The 20,571-nt window shown below is 40.5% G+C and overlaps 1 protein-coding gene across 1 annotated transcript in view; it reads right to left on the bottom strand.

Moving 5' to 3' along the window:
• MAPKAPK3 (MAPK activated protein kinase 3) overlaps positions 1-20,571 on the bottom strand; it is an 803,022-nt gene that overhangs the window by 90,509 nt on the left and 691,942 nt on the right. Inside the window, exons 7-8 of the mRNA XM_044077994.1 lie at positions 8,138-8,262; positions 435-520 (exon numbers count right to left, since the gene is read on the bottom strand). Of these exons, the coding sequence (XP_043933929.1) occupies positions 435-520; positions 8,138-8,262 (211 nt within the window). The remainder of the gene's footprint in view (positions 1-434; positions 521-8,137; positions 8,263-20,571) is intronic.

A 20,571-nucleotide genomic window follows, 5' to 3' on the forward strand; every position in this document is an offset into this window, starting at 1 on the left:
TTTATTCTTTAAAATACAGATGCTGCATGGGGAATTTTATTATAATACATAAAATCAAAGAAAATGGACATCACACAGAGTAAAGGGACTATTTTACAAAAACACACAATCTGCAATAAAAAAGAAGCATCAAATTAAAATAATTTATTATGAAGCTACAAAAAGAGGTGATGTGTTTAAACAGGGTAGTGCCATTCTGATTACTTCATGAAAAATGCATCACTACATATTTTTGAAATCCCACTGACTTCTTACGTAAAGGTTCAACATTTTCAGATGTACGATCATCAGGTATGATAGCTAAACAAATAAGAAGACAAAGAGATGCAGACAGATGTGAAGAGAAGTTAACTAAATCTGTTTCATACGCCATACTGATGACATTTGACATGGTCCCCCGAGTTCTAAAGTAACTTACAAGAAGTGAAACTTACATTTATCCAAGGATGGTTCATAAACTGAATGATGCTCATTCTCTCTGTTGGGTCTGTCTTCAATAACTGGCTAATCAGCTGTTTTGCTAAAAGAAAATAATAGAATAAGAAAGAAAATACGTTGTGAAAAAGTGTATTACACCTTGATTAGACATTTACAGGATATGTTACTAATTTATAGGGAACATAAGGGGGAATATAGAGTATAATACATCATTATAGGCTAAATGTTGAAAAAGTGACTTTTCTCTTTAAAATGTTTCTATCAGATAGTCATTAAATTGACATAAATATGTTTATTTACATAAAGACACAACTATGCATATATACAAATACAAATATAAAGTGCACTCTGCACAGGAAAACCTTTCACTAGTGCCCAAATGCAAGTCTTCTAAAAACACTTTTAAAAGTAATAGCTATGACTGGCAATATCTTTAGCTACTTTCTAATTCAGCAAGTTTCCCTGCAGGTAGCAGTTTTCTAATATGCTTGCTGAGACATGCCATAATGTAGGTGGTATCTTTTACCATGTTAACAGTATCATGAGATCCACTGGTTGCCTCACATGCTAGTATTACAAAACTGCTTTCACTTTAATAAATGTAGTAATGTTGCAGTGCACAGCTGTAAATAACTCACCCTTTCTTAATTATAGTCCTGCTTGTTAGTGACTATAGAGTACCTTGAAAATACAAAATTGCCAAAAACTGCTGGAGCCACAAAGGTCGGAAACAGTATTTTATTGAATCCACTAAAAAACACTGCTAAAAACACATTAACGCTTTATAACAAGATTGCGTTTTCGTCTAAGCAAACCGACTTCATCAGATACTGGCAATTTTGTATTTTCATGGTTTTTCAAGCCAAACAACCCATTTTCTTGTTTTGTGACTATAGAGTACCTGCAGATATATATATATATATATATATATATATATATATATATATATATATATATATATGGATCTACCTGACTAGATCGACAAGTCAGAACACCGACAACGACTCAGAAGATCGACAAGTCAGAAGACCGACGGAGGACAACACCGACACTGAGAACACTGAGATGGGGAAAGGATGTGTAAGTATGCGGTAGTGACGGACGTTAGGGTGCGAGTAAGGTAAGTGCGCGATGTTGGCGGTCTGTAGGGATAGGGGTGGGATGAGTTAGGGTTAGGGCGCGGGTTAGGTAAGGTTGCAGTAGTGATATTTTTTGGGTTAGGGGCGGGTTAAGTGAGTTAGTGTTAGGGCGCGGGTTAGGTGAGTGTGCGATAGTGATGGACCTTAGGGTTAGGGTTTTGGTTAGGGTTGTAGATAGTTGTGTATGTAAGGGTTAGTATTGGTTTGTAAGGATTTTGGTGTGCTTGTGTTGGGTGTGTGGGTTTTGGACAGGGGATTTGTTTTGTTTGTTGTTATGATGTGTCGAGTGTATGAGGTGTCGTGTTTGTGAACTGTCGATGATTTGGTGTCGGTGAAGTTGTTGTCGGTGTTGTGAAGTGTCAATCTAGTCAGGTAGATCCATATATATATATATATATATATATATATATATATATATATATATGCTTATCTTGTCTAATTGGTTTTGCATCAGACTGTGCACAATGCATTTCTGCAGTATGAGGTTTACTATAGCAATAACCCATGCCTGGGTGTGGGTAATGCTGGATTTACCCACGGTTGCCGTGGTTTGGTCATGAAGGCAAAGCCCGAGTGGCCAAACAGAGCCAACCGTGGGTAAATCCAGCATTACCCACACCCAGAAGTGGGTTATTGCTATTTATAATGACATTATTTAAGAAAAAAAATAATTACTTTTCTTAAATAATGGCATTGTATAATGCCTCCTTGCTGCCCTTCCGCAGCTGTCTGGTATTCTGCGGCAGTTCTGATGTACTGCGCATGCGTATGTCTACTCAGTACATCAGAGCTGTGGGCAAAAACAATGGAGAAAGCAAGATCTCCGTTGCTTTTTACTGTTTCGCTATGTTAAATGGGTTTAACATAGCGAGACAGCTTTAAAAAAAGCAACGGAGAATCTCCATTGCTTATTTTAAAGCAGTCTCGCTGTGTTAAACCCATTTAACATAGTGAGACAGTTTTGAAAAAAGCAACGGAGAAAGCAAGATCTCTGTTGCTTTTTACAAACTGTCTCGCTATGTTAAATGGGTTTAACATAGCAAGACAGCTTTAAAATAAGCAACGGAGATCTCAGTTGCTTATTTTAAAGCTGTCTCGCTATGTTAAACCCATTTAACATAGCGAGACAGGTTTAAAAAAAAAAAGCAACGGAGAAAGCAAGATCTCCGTTGCTTTTTACACACTGTCTCGCTACGTTAAAGGAGTTTAACATAGCGAGACAGCTTTAAAAAAAGCAACGGAGATCTCCGTTGCTTTTTTTAAACCTGTCTCACTATGTTAAACTCCTTTAACATAGCGAGACAGTGTTTTAAAAAAGACTTATGCTAATGGAAAAAGTCCGGGTGACCGGACCTTTTTCCATTAGTATAAGTCGATTTACAACGTGCACGCTATCCAATCAGCGTGCACGTTTTGGATTATTAATGAGGGGTCATGGTATAATAACATAATCATATGTAATAGAACTATGATTTTCACCCCCACTTACTAATGACAACACAAGTAATTACCACGGTATGTAAACACTTAAAGGGTTAATATATGATGGAAAATATGGAAAGTTGCTAACACATTAAAACAAAACCACTATTCCTAAATTGTCTAATTAAGTATATTTACCAAAAAGGATAAAAGTTATTTAGAGACACTTGGAAGGATCTGTCCAACTGTTATGTCAACTACGCCTACTGGCATTAAACTATTTATAAAACCAGTGCTTGGTGTTGTTTAATGGGAACAGTAGTAACAAGCTGCACTATAACAGAATGTAATCTGAGTTTCGCCAGCAGACCACAGAAATACTGAAGTAATGAATAAAATGCAGCCATTGTGGGAAGAAACTGACATTGATTTCATTGTTGACTCTTTTATCATCTTAAACTACTAAGGGAAGACCTATGGTCACTGGTAGCAATGTAAGGATTATTCATTACAAGTCCTTGTTTTTAATTGTGTCTTATGGCAACACAGCATGTACAATAATTAGTGAAGGGCTAATCTGTATGCCAAGGCATGTTACGGGATTCAAACTTAGTAATGAAATAAATACTAAGTAAAGTTAGAGATTGTGAGTGCTGCCCCTGAAATCTGCTGCCTGCTCCAAGAGCTGTCTGCTTAAGGATACTAAGTACAGAAAACAGAAATGGAAATAAAGATGAACATTTTATAAAGTGGGTGCTCTGCAGCTGGGAAGTTGTCATCACTTTACCTACACTGAGGACAATAACGCATACAAGAACCTAACCAGAAGAATGGTTATCCATCTGATCTGCTAGTACAGCTGTACATACACAGTTTGTGAGGATGGCAACCTGTGCTTGGAAGAAAGTGCCACAGCAGACACACATTTGGTCACTGATGTCTACAACAAGTACACTAGTGTAGTTCTCCTCTGTCAGGAGTGGAGAAGAACTTCTGATGTACTGCAGAGCATTCACTGACTGACGGCCATGGTAAGTCACTAAAACACACCAGACGAGAACTGAAAATGAAACTCCAGTGAATGAGCGTGCACACACAAAACACACACACACACACACACACACACACACACACACACACGCACACGCGCGCGCGCACACATGTACATACACACTTATATGAACACACACACATATATATATATATATATATATATATATATATATATATATATATATATATATATATATATCATAGATACACACACAAACATATAATGCAGCCATGTAAAGAAAAGTGTCCTTTCAAATCTTTAGGTATCAAGTCAAACCAGCTAATGTGAGGGCTTGACTGAATAATAAGATTATGTGGGCCTTTATCAGATAATCGAAGTTTAAGAACTTCGAACACCATATGATCGACCCCATATGATCAAAGTACTGAAACCTCGAATATCTGATAAAAAAAAATAAAAAAGGTGGAGGAGTGTCCATATTCACCAAGGATATTTACACCTCCAGGCTAGCTGCCCAACACAATGCATCTGAAATTCTCCAGGTGCAACTAACACTAGGTAAGACTGCAATCCAAATTGTAGCTTGCTACAGATCCCCCATCATGCCGCAAGATTCTCATTACACCTTTCTAAACATACTGGAAAATATTAAGATACAACCAAACGCCCTAATACTGGGTGATTTCAACTATCCTGCCATTAACTGGGAAAACTACTTGGGTACCAACACCTTTTCCCAACGGCTCTTGGAATTCATAAATTCCAATGCTCTGGATCAACAAATCCATTGTCCCATCAGGGGCTCCAATATCCTATACCTAGTCATTACCAACATGGGCGATAGATGCTCCACACCAGTAGTCACCCCCTCATTGGTCAGTTCTGACCATAAGCTAATCAGCCTTGACATCCACATCCCACTCACACCCCCAGTAAGGAAACCTCCGTAAAAAAATTCTTCAACGTCAACTTCATGCTACTCAGGTCAGAAGTGACAAACTTCATGACACCCATGCAGACAGGAGCTGAAAGTTCGACTGCTGAATCCTACACTAAGGCACTGTACAAGCACATCCACTCATGCATGAATCGTGCCATCCCAAAAAGAACCAAGATGCTCTCCTCCAAAAAAAGGAAGCTGATCTGGTAGCCCTCTGTCATAAACTAACTATACAACAGAAGGAAGAAACTGTTACAGAAAAGAGGAAAATCCCAGCATGCAACAAACTCCCTTACCAGACACAGTAAGAAGCTGAGATCCCTCATAAAATCCTCCAAAGCTAGTTACGAAAATAAAATTGCCAATGATTCCAAAGCCAACCACAAGGCATTCTATAGTTATGTCAAGAATCTAAATAGCAATGCTCAGATCTGCTCTGAGCTGCAACAGAATAGCATTAAATAACTGATCCCAAGGATATTTCCAATATCCTGGCAGATCGATTTAGTGCCAACTTCACCCCCCCTCTCACCCCCTAAAGGGCCAGTCTCAATACCAAAAGATTGCCAAATTCCAGTAATCACGGCCACACAGGTAGAAACCACACTCTCCAAAGCTAAGAATACAGCATCCATGGGACCAGATGACATCCTGGGCTGTGTATTACATGAACTACAAAATGAACTGGCACCTTACCTAAGTGTTATGTTTAATCATAGCCTCACCTCAGGCTTCATGCCCACTGAGTGGCATACAGCTACAGTTATCCCACTCCACAAGGGGGGATCCATCCTGGATCCCAGGAATTACCGTCCCATCAGTCTGACGAGCCTGATCTGCAAGGGCATGGAATGCATTATCATGGAACTTATAAACAAAGACAATGGCAACCTTCAAACACTGCAACCAACCCAGTTTGGGTTCATGAAAGGCCGATCTTGTCTCCTGAACCTGACTGACTACTTTGAATCAGTCTCCAGAGCTGTGGACGAGGGTAAGGCTGTCCATACAGCCTATCTGGACTTCGCCAAGGCCTTCGACAACATCCCCCACTCTAGAATCATAGATAAACTTACTAAGCTGGGCATAAATCCCTATGTCACTCAATGGGTTGCCAACTAGCTTACTGAGAGAACCCAGACTGCAAAAGTAGCTGACCTCAAATCCAGCTCCAGACAAGTGACAAGTGGAGTACCTCAGGGTTCAGTCCTGGAACCGCTCTTGTTTGGCATCTACTTCTCTGAAGTACAGGCCAACACTAAGGGACTCTGGCTAACAAAGTTCGCAGATGACTCCAAACTGGGAGCCATTACTGAATCCCCAAATGATGCCGATACTCTACAAAAGGGCCTTACAGAAACAGATGCTTGGTGCCAAAGCCATGGGCTCAAGCTTAATGCCAAGAAATGTATAGTTATCCCCTTTGGAAAAAAATATGTACCCATGAATTACTACATAGTTGGCAGTACACTAAACACTGAAAGTGTGATGAGTGACTTAGGGACACAGGTGGACAGTAGTCTCATCTTCGATAACCACATCGACACAACAGTCAGAAAATCCTTCTATGTGGCACACCTCATCACTAAGAGCTTTTCATCCAGAAAAAAGGAGGTTGTTGTCCCACTGTACTCATTCCTCATTAGACCCATTATAGAATACAATTCCCTGTTTGATATGTACCTCACAAGACATCTGCAATAGCTAAAAGAATCATAGGCTTAAGCAGATTCCCCATGTTGACCGTCTAAAAAAACTCCAGCTATACAATGTGGCATATCGTCTACTCAGAGGCGATCTCTGCTTAACATACAAGGCCATGTCAAACCCAGAGCTGTTGGACATGCTCCACTTAAAGTAATCCCAATCCCTCAGAGCCACATGCTCCAGGGATCAAAACCTTGTCATCACAATGAACAAAACATACTGGAAGGATAGGTTCCTGACTCAGAGACTCCCCATACTCTGGAATAGACTGCCCATACAGGTCAAACATTGCGCCACCTTAGCCCTCTTCAAAAGGAACCTTGACAATTGGATGGGAGATAGGAAATTCACCCCGGGGATCATGTGGGGAGGTGCAGGGGGCTTGCCCCCCCCTGCTTAAACCCTTTAACTTTTCTTTCCTGTTGTTTTTTTTTTACATGTTCGATGTTTTGCAAATTCGATCACTAGTGTTCGATATCTAGTGATTCGAAGTTGTAAAACTTCGACAGTTTAATATAGACCTGATTAAGTATATGATATAAGATGTTCTTATAATCACGTGAGGTAAAGAAGTCGTTACCAAACATTGAAAGCACAACCAGCACTTTACATTACAGGTATATTTATTTTTGCAACGCTATATCAGTCATTTATGACCTTTTTTATATGTATTTTTATAACCTGCATCACAGCAAGAGGTTCCTTTTCTGTGTGGAGTTTGCATCTCCTCCCTGTGTTTTTGCAGGTTTTCTCCAGATGCGCTTAGTTCCTTCTACCTCTAAAGACATGCAGTATATTGGTTGTGCACTCTATATTCACCATTGGTGTGTGTGCATGCATATTCTCTAAAGACATGCAGTATATTGGTTGTGCACTCTATATTCACCAGTGGTGTGTGTGCATGCATATTCTCTAAAGACATGCAGTATATTGGTTGTGCACTCTATATTCACCATTGGTGTGTGTGCATGCATATTTGGGGTATGGAAGAACAGCAGCAGCACGGCTAGCCACCTAGCAGTGTGAATATTGGCTTTAGATGATGGTCACTGTTGATATGACAACCTGGCTCTATATGCAAAAATGGGAAAAGGGGGTTGTGGATGGATACGAAATGGAATTAAGTGGTTCTACTGTAGGATGTAGTTTTCATACATAGGAAGTGTTGACAGACCAGCATGAGTATATCAACATCATACTTGAGATGCTGAACTCTTTCACCAAGACCCTCCCTCTTTTGCCCTCATTCCCAAATATTTTCATGCTGATACACTGAAATATTTGTACAGATAATTAACAGCATAGAATTTTAATATTATGTGCAGTAACATAGACTGTAGTAATATTTCTGCTACATAACTACTTCAGATTCTTTTGGGCTGTTACGTTTATATCATACATGCTATATCATTTATGTACTTATTTCAGCAGATTTTGTTTTCCACCAGTCCTTATTTGTAACTTTGGTTTAATTACCTCCTTCTGAAACCTCTGACCATTCAGGATTTGGAAACGTGTACTGCCCCCTCCGTATTCTGCTCTTCATCCCAGGAGAGATTGCCTGTCCAGTATTGGAGTAAAATGGTGGGTATCCACACAGACTGCAAAAGAAGATATGTAGATTTTAAGTCATATTATAAACTCCTACAGTTCTATTTCATTGTCAGTGAAGTAGAATTAAATGAATAATTACTTTTGAGAAATTCTATGTTTTACTGATGAACTACAAAAATTAAAGAGTTTGAAATTTGAAATGCATTGAATTTACAAATGTTAACAGGTATATGTAGTTTTAAGTAAAACTAACAAAACTTTCTCAAAAAACTCACTGCAAATTGTAAAATGTAAGGGTACAGCCAGAAACTTTTGAAATTCTAATTTTTTGAATTTTCACTTTAAATATTTGTGTTTTACTCCTTCCTGTTTAAAAATATGCATTTCACCAGCTCCTGTGGCATTTTCACCCTGTCAAGAAAAAATATATATAAATCTTATCTGGCTGCTTCCCTTTTTAAAACTTAATGATCAAAATTATAAACAGGCGAAGCACTTAGATATGTTTTGTCATTATACTACAATTAAAGTATGATTTACCAAAATAATATAGTAGTCCATTGTCTATGGTTATTAAAACTGTGATGTGCATATCACTAACATCACATTGACAAAGGATGTACTTTACATTTTTCAGCAAATAAATACAGTTGACCCATCAGTGACAATCTGATGAATATTTCATTGCAGGACAGCATGTAACTGTAAACAAAAAATGAAGATTCTCCTATTCATGAGGAGCATAATTAATAACAGAGCAGATGCCCAAATTACTGCACTGAATTTAAAAATTACAAGGTACAAGCAAATGTTGTCAAATTACAGCTGTGTCCTTGCACTAATTTCTGCTTAAAGCAAAGCAGCACTTTCATTTTTTACAACGTAACCAAGTGCTATCATGTATGGACATAATATCGCTTTGATACTACAAGTTTTTATTTTCTATTTTCCTTAGCCTTGGCTGAAGACCTTTTTTCCTTGCTCAGCTTTGGTTGAAGAACTTCTTTTGATCTCTGTATTTTTTTTTTTTGGGGGGGGGGGGGGGGTCCAGCTGGGAGTATCATCCAGGGTTCCAAATGACCTAACTACAATTCTACACCTGCTCATCACGCTCTGTAAGTCCTGTCACCCCCCCTACTTTTACAGGTTGCAGCCCAGAATGTTTCTTGTCTTCACTAGAGGTCAAGCAGATAGCAATAAGCCACATACCTTCCTTGTGGGTATTAGTACTGGCCAGCAGAGGCCTCATTCTGTCCCCCTGTCCAATCGTTTCAGCTCACCAGACCCTAAACCCCAACCATATTCTTGCTAACAAATTCATTAAAACTGAACATGCCCTTGAAGTCTGGCACCAAGATACACTGGTTGCTATATATTACAGAATTACTACATCAAACCCAAACCCAAGTAATTACAGACGAATCAGCTTCACTTCATCTCTCTCTCTCTCTCTCTCTCTCTCTCTCTCTCTGCAGACTTACAAGTAGGTAATAATAGAGCAAATCCTAAAAAGAAGCACTAGTGACCTTACCACAATAGGCCTGAAAGCGTACAGTCTGTCAGGAATAAACCTCCCTACATAATATAATTGGCAAATGGATGGTGAGCCACATAGGCTGGAAATTTAGCCCCTAAATGCTATCATATATATATATATATATATATATATATATATATATATATATATATATGGGTCTACTTCGTTTGCCCGAACTTCCAATTGCCCGGCATCCATTTGCCCGACCCCATTTGACCAAAAGTTCATTTGACCTACATTTCATTTGACCGACAAGTATTATTGGCAAGAAAATGGGATATGCCCCCTTCCCCACTGTAGTGTGACCCTGCAGTTAGAATATATAGTTAGGGGGTGTGTGGGGGGAACAGCCCCCCACAATGGGGGTGTGGGGGGCTAAGCCCCCCACTTACTTTTGTTTTACTAAGCAATATTAAAGCAAAACTAAACAATATAATATGAAATTAAGTGGGGGGGCTTCGCCCCCACACCCCCCATTGTGGGGGAGCTGTGAACCCCACACCCCCCAACTATATATTCTAACTCCAGGGTTGCACTACAGTGGGGAAGGGGGCATATCCCATTTTCTTGTCAATAATACTTGTTGGTCAAATGAAGTGTCAGTCAAATTAAGTGTCGGTCAAATGAAATTTCGGTCATTTGGTCTCGGGCAAATGGAAGTTCGAGCAAATGAAGTAGACCCATACATATATATATATATATATATATATCTATATATATATATATATATATATATATATATATAGATAGATACACACACACACAGAAACACCACAGGTAACCTTTTATTTACCTGTGTTTATTCAGTGGGGTACAGTAGTGATCCAAATGGATCCTTTTTCAGATGAAGAACATTGTCTGGATAAGTGACAGCTCAGTCATATAACAGGCAAGAAGAGACCGAGGGACTCAAACCTTGGACTACTGGGAGAAGAGTATCAACAGTGTGTAGCATTAATGTACTGTGCTAACTGCCAGGCAAACTCTGCATCAAGAATTATGTAGTCGAAGGTCAAAATAAGTGACTTATTGTCTAGCTAAACCAGTAAGAGGCTAATAAATAGATGAAAAGTCCGGACAACCTCACAGGTTCTAAACAGATTGTTGAATATCAGGGGTCTAAGAAGGCTGTTAGGCACATTTGCAATTGGTCCCTTTGCAAAGATTATTTTCTTACTTTAGAGTTAAAGATCTCGCTTTTGATTTATAGAGGAAGAGAATCCCAGAGTTTTGCACCATACAAAATATCCTGCTGCTTCTCTGTGGTGTATGTGGAAGTAAGACGTGCATGAGTTGAGGACACTGAGGGTCTTAGAAGGTGAGCGGAAGTGTTCAGCTTAATTAAAGAAGCTAAAGACTTTTGCTATTTATCATAAGGAAATTAAATAAATGAAAAGGTCATAAAGCAATCTATATAGGTCATAAAGGGCCTGTTTGTTTCACTCAGGATACAGTGATGGCTCTCGTTTTACCCATCTGACCATAAACCTGCAGGGCCTTTGCATTCCTACTTGCAGCCACTGGCAGAAGGTGGTAAATTTGGTAGTAATGGCAGGAAAGGCATGTTTTAATCTAGATTATAACATTTCTTGCAACCTTGGTTAGTAGATGCATTACTTTGTGACAGGTTCTTAGACAACAGGAGTGCATTTACTTTGGGTAGCATCTTATCAAGGCATACACAGCAAGAAAGGACATGAGTCTAGTGATGTGGCAATGCACTTCCCTGCTTCACAGTACTCAGTGTCCTTCCTAAACAAGAAGTAATGGTGCAAATGACTGCTGCAGTATGAAACCTATTTTAGCATTAAAAGCTTTGACTAGATAGGTAATATTTTACGTAAGTGTTAACTACCTTTGGGGTTAAAACAAGCTATTTAAATAATAAGGTAATTTGGTTTTGTACCTATCTATGTTTTACATGTAAAATGTTTAAAAAAAATGTTTTAAAGAAAAGGATGGCTGGGCCTTTAAGACACTTGAGGAAGTGATGTAATGATTGCATCATTGTACTTGAGTCTTTTTAACAGAGCTGTTATTGTGGGTGAAGAGTCTGAAGAAGTTCACATATGGTTTAAGTGAATGAAAGCACTTACTTTTATTGAAATAAAGTTTATGGAAGGACTGAGTAGCTTTTCTGGTGAATGTCATTGCTTTCCAGGCCTGTAGCAGGATTTTGGGTTATTACTTCATAGTACTCTGTATTCCTCCAAAGGGGGAAGTAATAGTCCAAAGTACTGCACTGATTCACAGTACTCAGTATCCCTCCTATGAGAAAAGTAATGGTCTTTAGTGCTGCACTACTTCAAAGTACTCAGTGAACCTCCTAAGGAAGAAGTAATAGTCCAAAGTACTCCACTACTTCACAGTACTCAGTGTCCCTCCTATGGAGGAAGTAATGGTCTGAAGTACCACATTACTTTATAGTACTCAGTGTCCCTACTAAGAGGGAAGTAATGGTCCAAAGTACTACATTACTTCATAGTACTCAGTATCCCTCCTAAGGGAGAAGGAATGGTCTGTCCTCCCTGCACTTAACCTAGTCTTTCTGGACATTGAAAATATACAATTTCAGTTATTTTGAGATCCTTAGTGTCACATATCTGTGAACTGCTCAAGTACTTTACGCAAATTTAGTGAAAATGTTTCTAGAAGATGCTGGAAGATTTCCCTAAGAATTGTATTGCCAGATCATCAGCAGAAGGGATGTTTTCTAAGTGTGAGAATGAGTAAAAGAATTAATTAACACAGGTTGCAAATAAGAATAGGTACAAGTGGGATCCCTTAGACTTACGAGTGACATCAGTGAGTGGTCATGAGAAGATATTGCTAATAGCACCTCACATGTATAAAGATGTGGATTAATGGTTAACTACTTCAGCTTAGTATCTTTAGCACATATAGCATAACATCAGACAGCATGTGCTTTTAAAAGATTACAGCAGACCACACCAGACAGCTTGGTAGTATCTGCATTTCCAACAAGGCGACTGCAGTAATCAGTGGAATATGGCTCTTTCAGACACTATGCTGGTACTTTACATGTACTGCACACTTGTATAGGTAGAACTTTAGCGGAGTTGTTACTAATCTTCCCAGTATTTCAAAAAATTACTGCAGCACTGAAATGGGTCCATTTTATTATATGTGTTGTACAAGCCCCTGTCTGCTAAATGATCCTCTGCAGACACATTCCATAAATCAGAAAATGGTCAGAAGGTGTGAGAAACTTTAACTATACGTGGTAAGGGCATGGTGATGCAAATATCCATGTCTTGATGAACTATGGGTAACTTCCATCAGAGCTAGCAAAACCATAGCTAACTATCCTTTAGTCAACTGCTTACTTCATTAATCATCTTAAAAGTAGATATTTGGGGCAAAAATAGGCAAATATCCATTACTGTGATATAAAGGCTCCATTGTTATGCTACAATCCTAGCCTTGCAGTGTCTGAAATCATCGGCAAAGGTGTCAGAAAACATTCAGATGAGGTAACAGAAACCATGTCAAGAAATCATATGATCTTTTAGTGAATATTGATCCCATGACTTAAGCATGCTGGCAGTCGCATTCAGCAAACACTAAACTAAATGTTTTTGCAGGATGGTAAGCTCCTATCCACTCCTAAATATAGGACAGCGTCCCCTATATATATATATATATATATATATATATATATATATATATATATATATATATATATATATACATATACAAATACGGGTTACCTTCAGTTCCCAAATGTCCACTTCCCTGACAAGCATTTCACCAAGACTAGAACACCGACACTTCAGATCACCAACATTCGCAAAGTCGAAGTTACCAGCGGTAAGTAAACACTTGACCATATACTTGAATTTTGCCCCTTACTCCCGCAGTATTGTGTTCTCGGAGTTGGTATATTTAGTAAGAAGGGTGTGGGCGGTTTAGTTTTTCTTCAGGTAGTTTATTCTGTCGGGATGGCCAGGTGTTTACTTACCGCACGGGTAATGTCAGCTTTGGGAATGTCGGTGATCTGAAGTGTCGGTGTTCTGGTCTTGGTGAAATGCTGTTGGGGAAGTGGATGTTCGGAAAACTGAAGGTAACTCACACACACACACACACACACACACACATATATATATATATATATATATATATATATATATATATATATATATATATAGATATAGATATAGGTTCATAGGTTCATAGGCTGATACTAAGCTATCTGCCCTAGGGCATTTACAAGCCTAGCCAGAGTGTGTTTGGCTTTCGCCACCCTTTTAAATGAGTTTTACTGTGCCCTTTTTACGTTAGTTTACTGTGCCTCTGTCTAGTAGTGACACAGAAGTGATCCCCGGGGTAAACCTATGATTTCCCATCCACTCGTCAAGATTCCTCTTGAAGAGAGTCAGTGAGGGGCTCTGCCTGACTTGGACTGGGATCCTATTCCAGAGTGCTGGGAGCCTCTGAGTTATACATCTGTCTCTCCAGCATGTCCTTTTAATTTCTGTGTTGAGGTTCAAGTCCCTCGAGCGCGTAGCTCTAAGGGATTTGGATTTTTTGAGGTGGAGCATGTCCATTAGTTCTGGGTTGGACATGGCTTTATACGTCAGGCACAGATCGCCTCTAAGTAGGCGGTATGCAACTGAGTAGAGCTGGAGTTTCTTTAACCAAGCAGCATAGGTCATCTGTTTGAGTCCCTTGATCCTCTTGGTGAGGTACTTTTGGGGTCTTTCCAGTTGCTGCAGGTGTCAGGTAAGGTACATCCCAAATGGGGCATTGTATTCAATTATAGGCCAGATGAGTGATGAGTAAAGGGGCACAATGACCTCCCTTGATCTAGATGTGAATCCTTTCATGATAAGGTGGGTTATATAGAAGGTCTTTCTAACCACTTTGGCAACGTGGTTGTCAAAGGAGAGACTACTATCAACTTGGGTCCCCAGGTCCCTAATTACTTCCTCCATACTTAATGGATTACCGCTTATGTGGTAATTTATGGGCACTTTGTTTTTCCCAAAGGGGATGACTATACACTTTTTGGCGTTTAGCTTTAGGCCATGGCTTTGGCACCAGTTATCCGTCTCTGTGAGAACCTTTTGGAGGATGCTTGTGTCAGCTGGAGAGTCGATTATGGCACCCAGTTTGCAGTCATCTGTGAACTTGGTCAGCCATAGTCCTCCCGTGTTGGTCTGTACCTCAGAAAAATATATACCGAACAAGAGAGGTCCCAGGACTGAGCCTTGTGGGATGCCACTTGTAACTGGTTTAGAGTCTGACATGGCTCCCGCAATTCTGACCATGTGGGTTCTATCCTTGAGCCAGTTTGCAACCCATCTTATGACGTAGGGGTTGATATTTAAGCTGGAGAGCTTTTTTATGATGCCAGAGTGGGGTATTGTGTCGAAGGCTTTTGCGAGGTCCAGGTAGGCTGTGTGGACTACCTTCCCTTCATCTATGGCCTTGGTGACTGTTTCAAAGAAATCGACCAGGTTCAAGAGGCAGGATCTGCCCTTAACAAAGCCGGATTGGGTAGGATCCAGCGTCTGTAGGTCCCCAATGTCTTTGTTTATGAGTTCCACGATGATCCGCTCCATAGCTTTGCAGACCAGGCTAGTCAGGCTTATGGGGCAATAGTTTCCAGGGTCCATTGAGGCACCACCTTTGTGGAGTGGGACCACTGTTGCTGTACACCATTCCTTGGGTACATATCCTGTAGTAAGGCTGAGATTGAACAGTAACTTTATATGAGGTTCTAGCTCTTCTTGGAGCTCATGTAGGACGCAGCCCGAGACACCGTCTGGTCCCATTGATGCTGTGTTTTTTGCTTTGGAGAGGGCAGCTCTCACCTGAGCATCTGAGATGTCAGGGAGACAACTCTCTGCTGAGAAAGATATTTGCTCTTTTGGGGGGGAAGGGGGAGGGGTTTGCACTGAACCTGTCTGCCAGGATGTTGGCAATGTCTGTGGGTTCAGTGTATTTTTTGTCATTTTGGACTAACTCCGAACATATCTGGGAGTTGCCACTCAGGTTCCTAACATAACTAAAGAAGGCCTTGTGATTATCTTTAGTGTCCTGTGCAATTTTTCTCTCGAAGCTGGCCTTAGATGATTTTATGAGGGACCGTAGTTTTTTGCTAGTACTGATCAGAGATGCCTTCCCTTTTAGGGATTTTGCTCTATCATGTAGTAGCTTCCTCCTTTTGTTGTATAACTTATTTATGGCTGGGGTCCACCAGACAGGACACCTGCCTTTGGAGGATTGGGTCTTGGTTTTATTTGGGATTGCATGATCCATACATTCCTGTAGGTGTCCATAGAATGCGTTTATAAAGGATTCTGCAGTTTGGGCCGTGGTTTCCACTGACCCGGGGGCTTTGAAGGATTTCACCTCGGTTTTGAGAAGTGTGAAAGTTGCTTTTGAGAAGTTTTTCACTGTGGTTGTCTGGGCTGGTGGTGGGGTCGGGATGTGGATGTCCAGAGAGATTAATTTATGGTCCGATCTTACCAATGAGGGGTATACCTCTGGTGTGAAGCATAGAGTCCCCATGTTTGTGATGATCAGGTCCAGTATGTTTTCCCCTCTTGTGGGAGTGGTGATTAGCTGTTCCATAGCATTTGAGTTTCTAAATTCTATGTACCTTTGGGCTAGGGTTTTGGGGCTTGAGTAATGCTCCCAGTCTATGTTTGGGTAGTTGTAGTCGACTACAACTACCCAAACATAGACTGGGAGCATTACTCAATATAATGGTGTTTGGAGAGACCTTCATATTCTCCAGTGTTCTCAGGAAAGCCGAGTGAGGTTCCTGAGTTTGGGAGGGTGGTCTGTAGCAGGCTACAAACTGAAAGGCAGTTTTGCCCACTGTTAGTTGCACATGGATGGTCTCCGATGCTTTGTGCAGTGCCACTACCCTGGAGGTGTGGGTATCTTTGATGAATATGGATACTCCCCCTCCCTTTGTGGTTTAGTCTGAGTTTTGGGGCCGAAAAGTATGGTATGAGGTATAACCTGGTAGTGCTGGGGTGCACTCGGGAGCCTTGAACCAGGTCTCTGTTACTGCACAGACATCGATATTCTCCATACTGAGGAGAGCCTTGAGTGCTTGCATTGTGAGGTTTAGACTTCTGGCGTTGAGCAGCATTACCCTTAGTTTCTTTTTCCTTTTATTGTCTATGGAGGTGGGTTTGTCTTTTGAGCGTTGCCTAAAAAAGGCACTATGGGGGTGGCAAGAGCCTTTGCCAGTATCCAAAAGCCCAGGGGTGACAGGTGCAAGCCGTCCCTAGCGAAGCAACGTGGCTTGTTGAACATGTCATCCCAGGCTGACAGACACTGGATCCCCTTTGAATGACACCAAAACTTTAGCCAATTGTTAAAATTGATAATTTTGTCTTTATACTGTGGCATCATTCTTGGTGAGGGTAAGATGCTACTCAAGGTCAGAGTCATACCTGCCTGGGCTACATGATCAGAGAGCTCCTCTATGTCTCTTTTCATGTAGTCCAGGGAGGTATGTCTCAGGTAATTCACACCAGTATGGACAATGACTGAGTCATATTTGTACCTGCTTTGGAGTGACCTGAGTGCTTGTGTTATGTGGCGGATCCTAGCGCCCGACAGGTAGCTCACCGTGACCTTCTCCTTGTTCAGCCTGGTGAGTGGGACATCAGTGAGTCTGACAATAGAGTCACCTATTACAAGTGTATCAGGTGTGTTGTTTAGCCTTAAGGGCTGTGACTGTTCGGCACACTGACTTTGTGAAGTATGTGTTACACGTGTTTTGTTTTGGGGTAGCGGTTGCATGGATGTCTGCTTTGGAGGTCTCTGCTGCTTAGGCAGATTTATATTTAGAGCCTCCAAGTATGTTTTTGTGTGTTTATGTGTTTGGTTTGCTGTTGTGGTAGGTCTATGTGTGACTGGATTTGTGGTGTGTGTGGTTACCTTCTCATCCTGACTGACTGCGCCAGTACTGAGTTGAGAGAGCTTAGCCTCCAGTTTGGCTATATGGTTGCATCTCTCGCATATATTTGTACTTGTTGGGAGGAGGAGAGGGTTGTCTGTGTACATGAGGCAGTTGTAACATTGCCTCAAGATTCCCAGATTCACCAACTGGACTGGAGAGGAAACCAGCAACTGATCTTTGGACATGCCTGAATAGTATAAGTAACTCCTTTATAACTGATCAAAAAGGACCAATAGGGGCCGAGTACTCCAAGGGAGTATATGAGGATGTAGTGCTATTCGTTTATTAGTGTTAACTTATATAATTACTTATATGAGCAAGTGCAGGCCTTTAGATTGAAAATAGGGTCCTTACTTTGAGAGATAGAGCAGATCTAAGGGAAAAAGTGAAGAGAAGACTTTGTGGAGCCGAGAATGGTTTAAGCCCGATTAAGCGGCGCTGCCCGATGCTGCGCTATGAGCAAAATTCCGCAAAACCACTCCAAAGCGGGTTTTTATACAGGGGACTTGAAAGAGCTAGAAATTAGCCCAAAACAGCCAATAAACTACAAGATTCTGTGCTGAGATCACTCCTCCAGGGACAGATAGGCTGCTCAAAGCTCCCCACTCCCACTGGTGAACAAAGAAGCTTCCTTCTATCCAAGTAAGGAAATGGGCAACACAGGAACTATTCTAAAGTCCCAAATACAGCAATGCCTGTATTAGTGACTATTCTAGGTCGGGAAAGGTGGGAAACAAGGATATTTCTTTGGTTTTTCTTCTTTTTTTTTTACAATACAAACAGCAGAAAATGCACAGTAATTACTTAACAACACAGGCTAGCACACTTGAGTGAGCAGCCTCAACAGATAAATTCAACAAAAAGACAAACTTTAAAAGTGCAGGTATGAAATTGCAAAAAAACAAGCTTAAAACAGGCAAAAGAGTAGATTTAACTCACTTTTCGGCGAGAATAGACAGTCGCAAAGGTAGCAGTAAAATATACTTAAATCAAGTAGCAGTCACTCTTTTTCGTCTCTCTGCTGCTAGCACCACTCTGCAGGACCACGAGGAGCTATTGCTGAGTCAGAACAAGCGAAAAACCACGCCCAAGTGGGTTTTTATACAGGGGACTTGAAACAGCTAGAAATTAGCCCAAAACGGCCAATAAACTACAAGATTCTGTGCTGAGATCACTCCTCCAGGGACAGATAAGCTGCTCAAAGCGCCCCACTCCCAGTGGTGAACAAAGAAGCTTCCTTCTATCCAAGTAAGGAAATGGGCAACACAGGAACTATTCTAAAGTCCGGAATACAGCAATGCCTGTATTAGGGACTATTCTAGGTCAGGAAAGGTGGGAAGCAAGGATTTTTTTTGGTTTTTCTTTTTTTTTTACAATACAAACAGCAGAAAATGCACAGTAATTACTTAACACAGGCTATATATATCTATATAAATATTTATAGATATATATTGTTTTATATCCCGTGATCACATAATAGTGTGTTAAAGAGCAGAATCCATTAGCAATCAAGCTGGGTTTCATTTATGGGATCGGTACTCGCTAAGAATGCTTAATCTAATAACATACTCTGATATACCTTTTGTTAAAAAAAACAATGTAATAGGCTTTGTAATATTTGATTTGCCAGCAAGACTATCAGAACAGCTTCAGGTTGCCAGGAAGTGTATCTTAAGGTAGAATGATTTGGCCTTGTTAATATCTCTTTTGCATTGCTTGTGCTATAACATGTGATTCAGCTTAGCTAGAATGATTTATGATAGGCTTAAAAGTCCCACAACCACATTTCCTTTCAAGCCACTGTTGTTTAAAGTCATTATTAACCAGTTGTTCTGTCTGCCCAGCAGAGGAAGCAGCTTATTCAATATGTATGGAAAAGCTCTGTTAGAGTATGCTTGTGTTTTGACAATTGTAAGTCTCTAATATTTAGCACTAGTAATGATGTAAATTCTTCACTACTTTATCACCATTCTTTTCTTAAGTTTTTCAGTGTTTAGGGGGCAGGTGTGAGTAGCCAGTTTACTTGATTAATTAACAACCAGTGAGGGAGTGAATAGTTACAAGTGAGATGATTAGATCTGGTGGGGCTGGACAGTATCTGGTCCAGTGAGATCTTGTTATTGCTTCCGTTCAATTCTCGGCTGGAGTGCGGAGAGTGCCTTCTGTGTGGAGTCTGCATGTCCTCCCCGTGGTTGGGTGGGTGTTCGAAAGACATGCGTAAATGGGGTGCCTTCTTTGAAGGTTGAACGTCGAGCTGGCACCTCGGCGTTCATGAAAAGCTATTGCCAATCATTAGTGGACCGGAGTTCCGCTGTGGCAACCCCTAACAGGGAAAAAGCCGAAAGATAAACAACAACAACCTTGGGATCTCTTACTACATTCTTTCCAGTGCTTATAGGTCCTAAAATGATGATGATGTTATTACAGTCAAAGAAAGGTGACAATTTTATTAGGGTATGTATGACACTTACAGTGCATCTTGGTGGAGGTTAATACAGAAAACTGATCATTACTGTAAAATGTTCACTTAAGTGAGTTAGGTTCAAGGTTAGAGTCACCTAATACAGGTAGGCATGTGTTTAGAGACCAGTAAAAGTACTTCACCATTTGCCCTCATCTTAGGTCTCTGACTCCTGCTACTTCTGTTGATGCAGAAAGATAAACTGTAACTAGGACCCAGGTGACCCGAGTTAGCTTAGCAGCTCAGGTATCTGTAAGAGCTGGTACACAAGAAGAGAAGAATGATGAGACCACCTGCTTGTCTTGGTTCACACGGGAGGTCTGATATAATGTGCTGCTGGGGGTTACCATCCTTCCGACACCTTGATGGAGCCTAGAGCTCACAAGGGAAGAAAAGCTAGTCATGTTGGA

Source organism: Protopterus annectens, chromosome 7.part0 (assembly GCF_019279795.1).
Source record: "Protopterus annectens isolate FY-2018-M chromosome 7.part0, PAN1.0, whole genome shotgun sequence".
NCBI classification, from domain to species: domain Eukaryota; kingdom Metazoa; phylum Chordata; order Ceratodontiformes; family Protopteridae; genus Protopterus; species Protopterus annectens.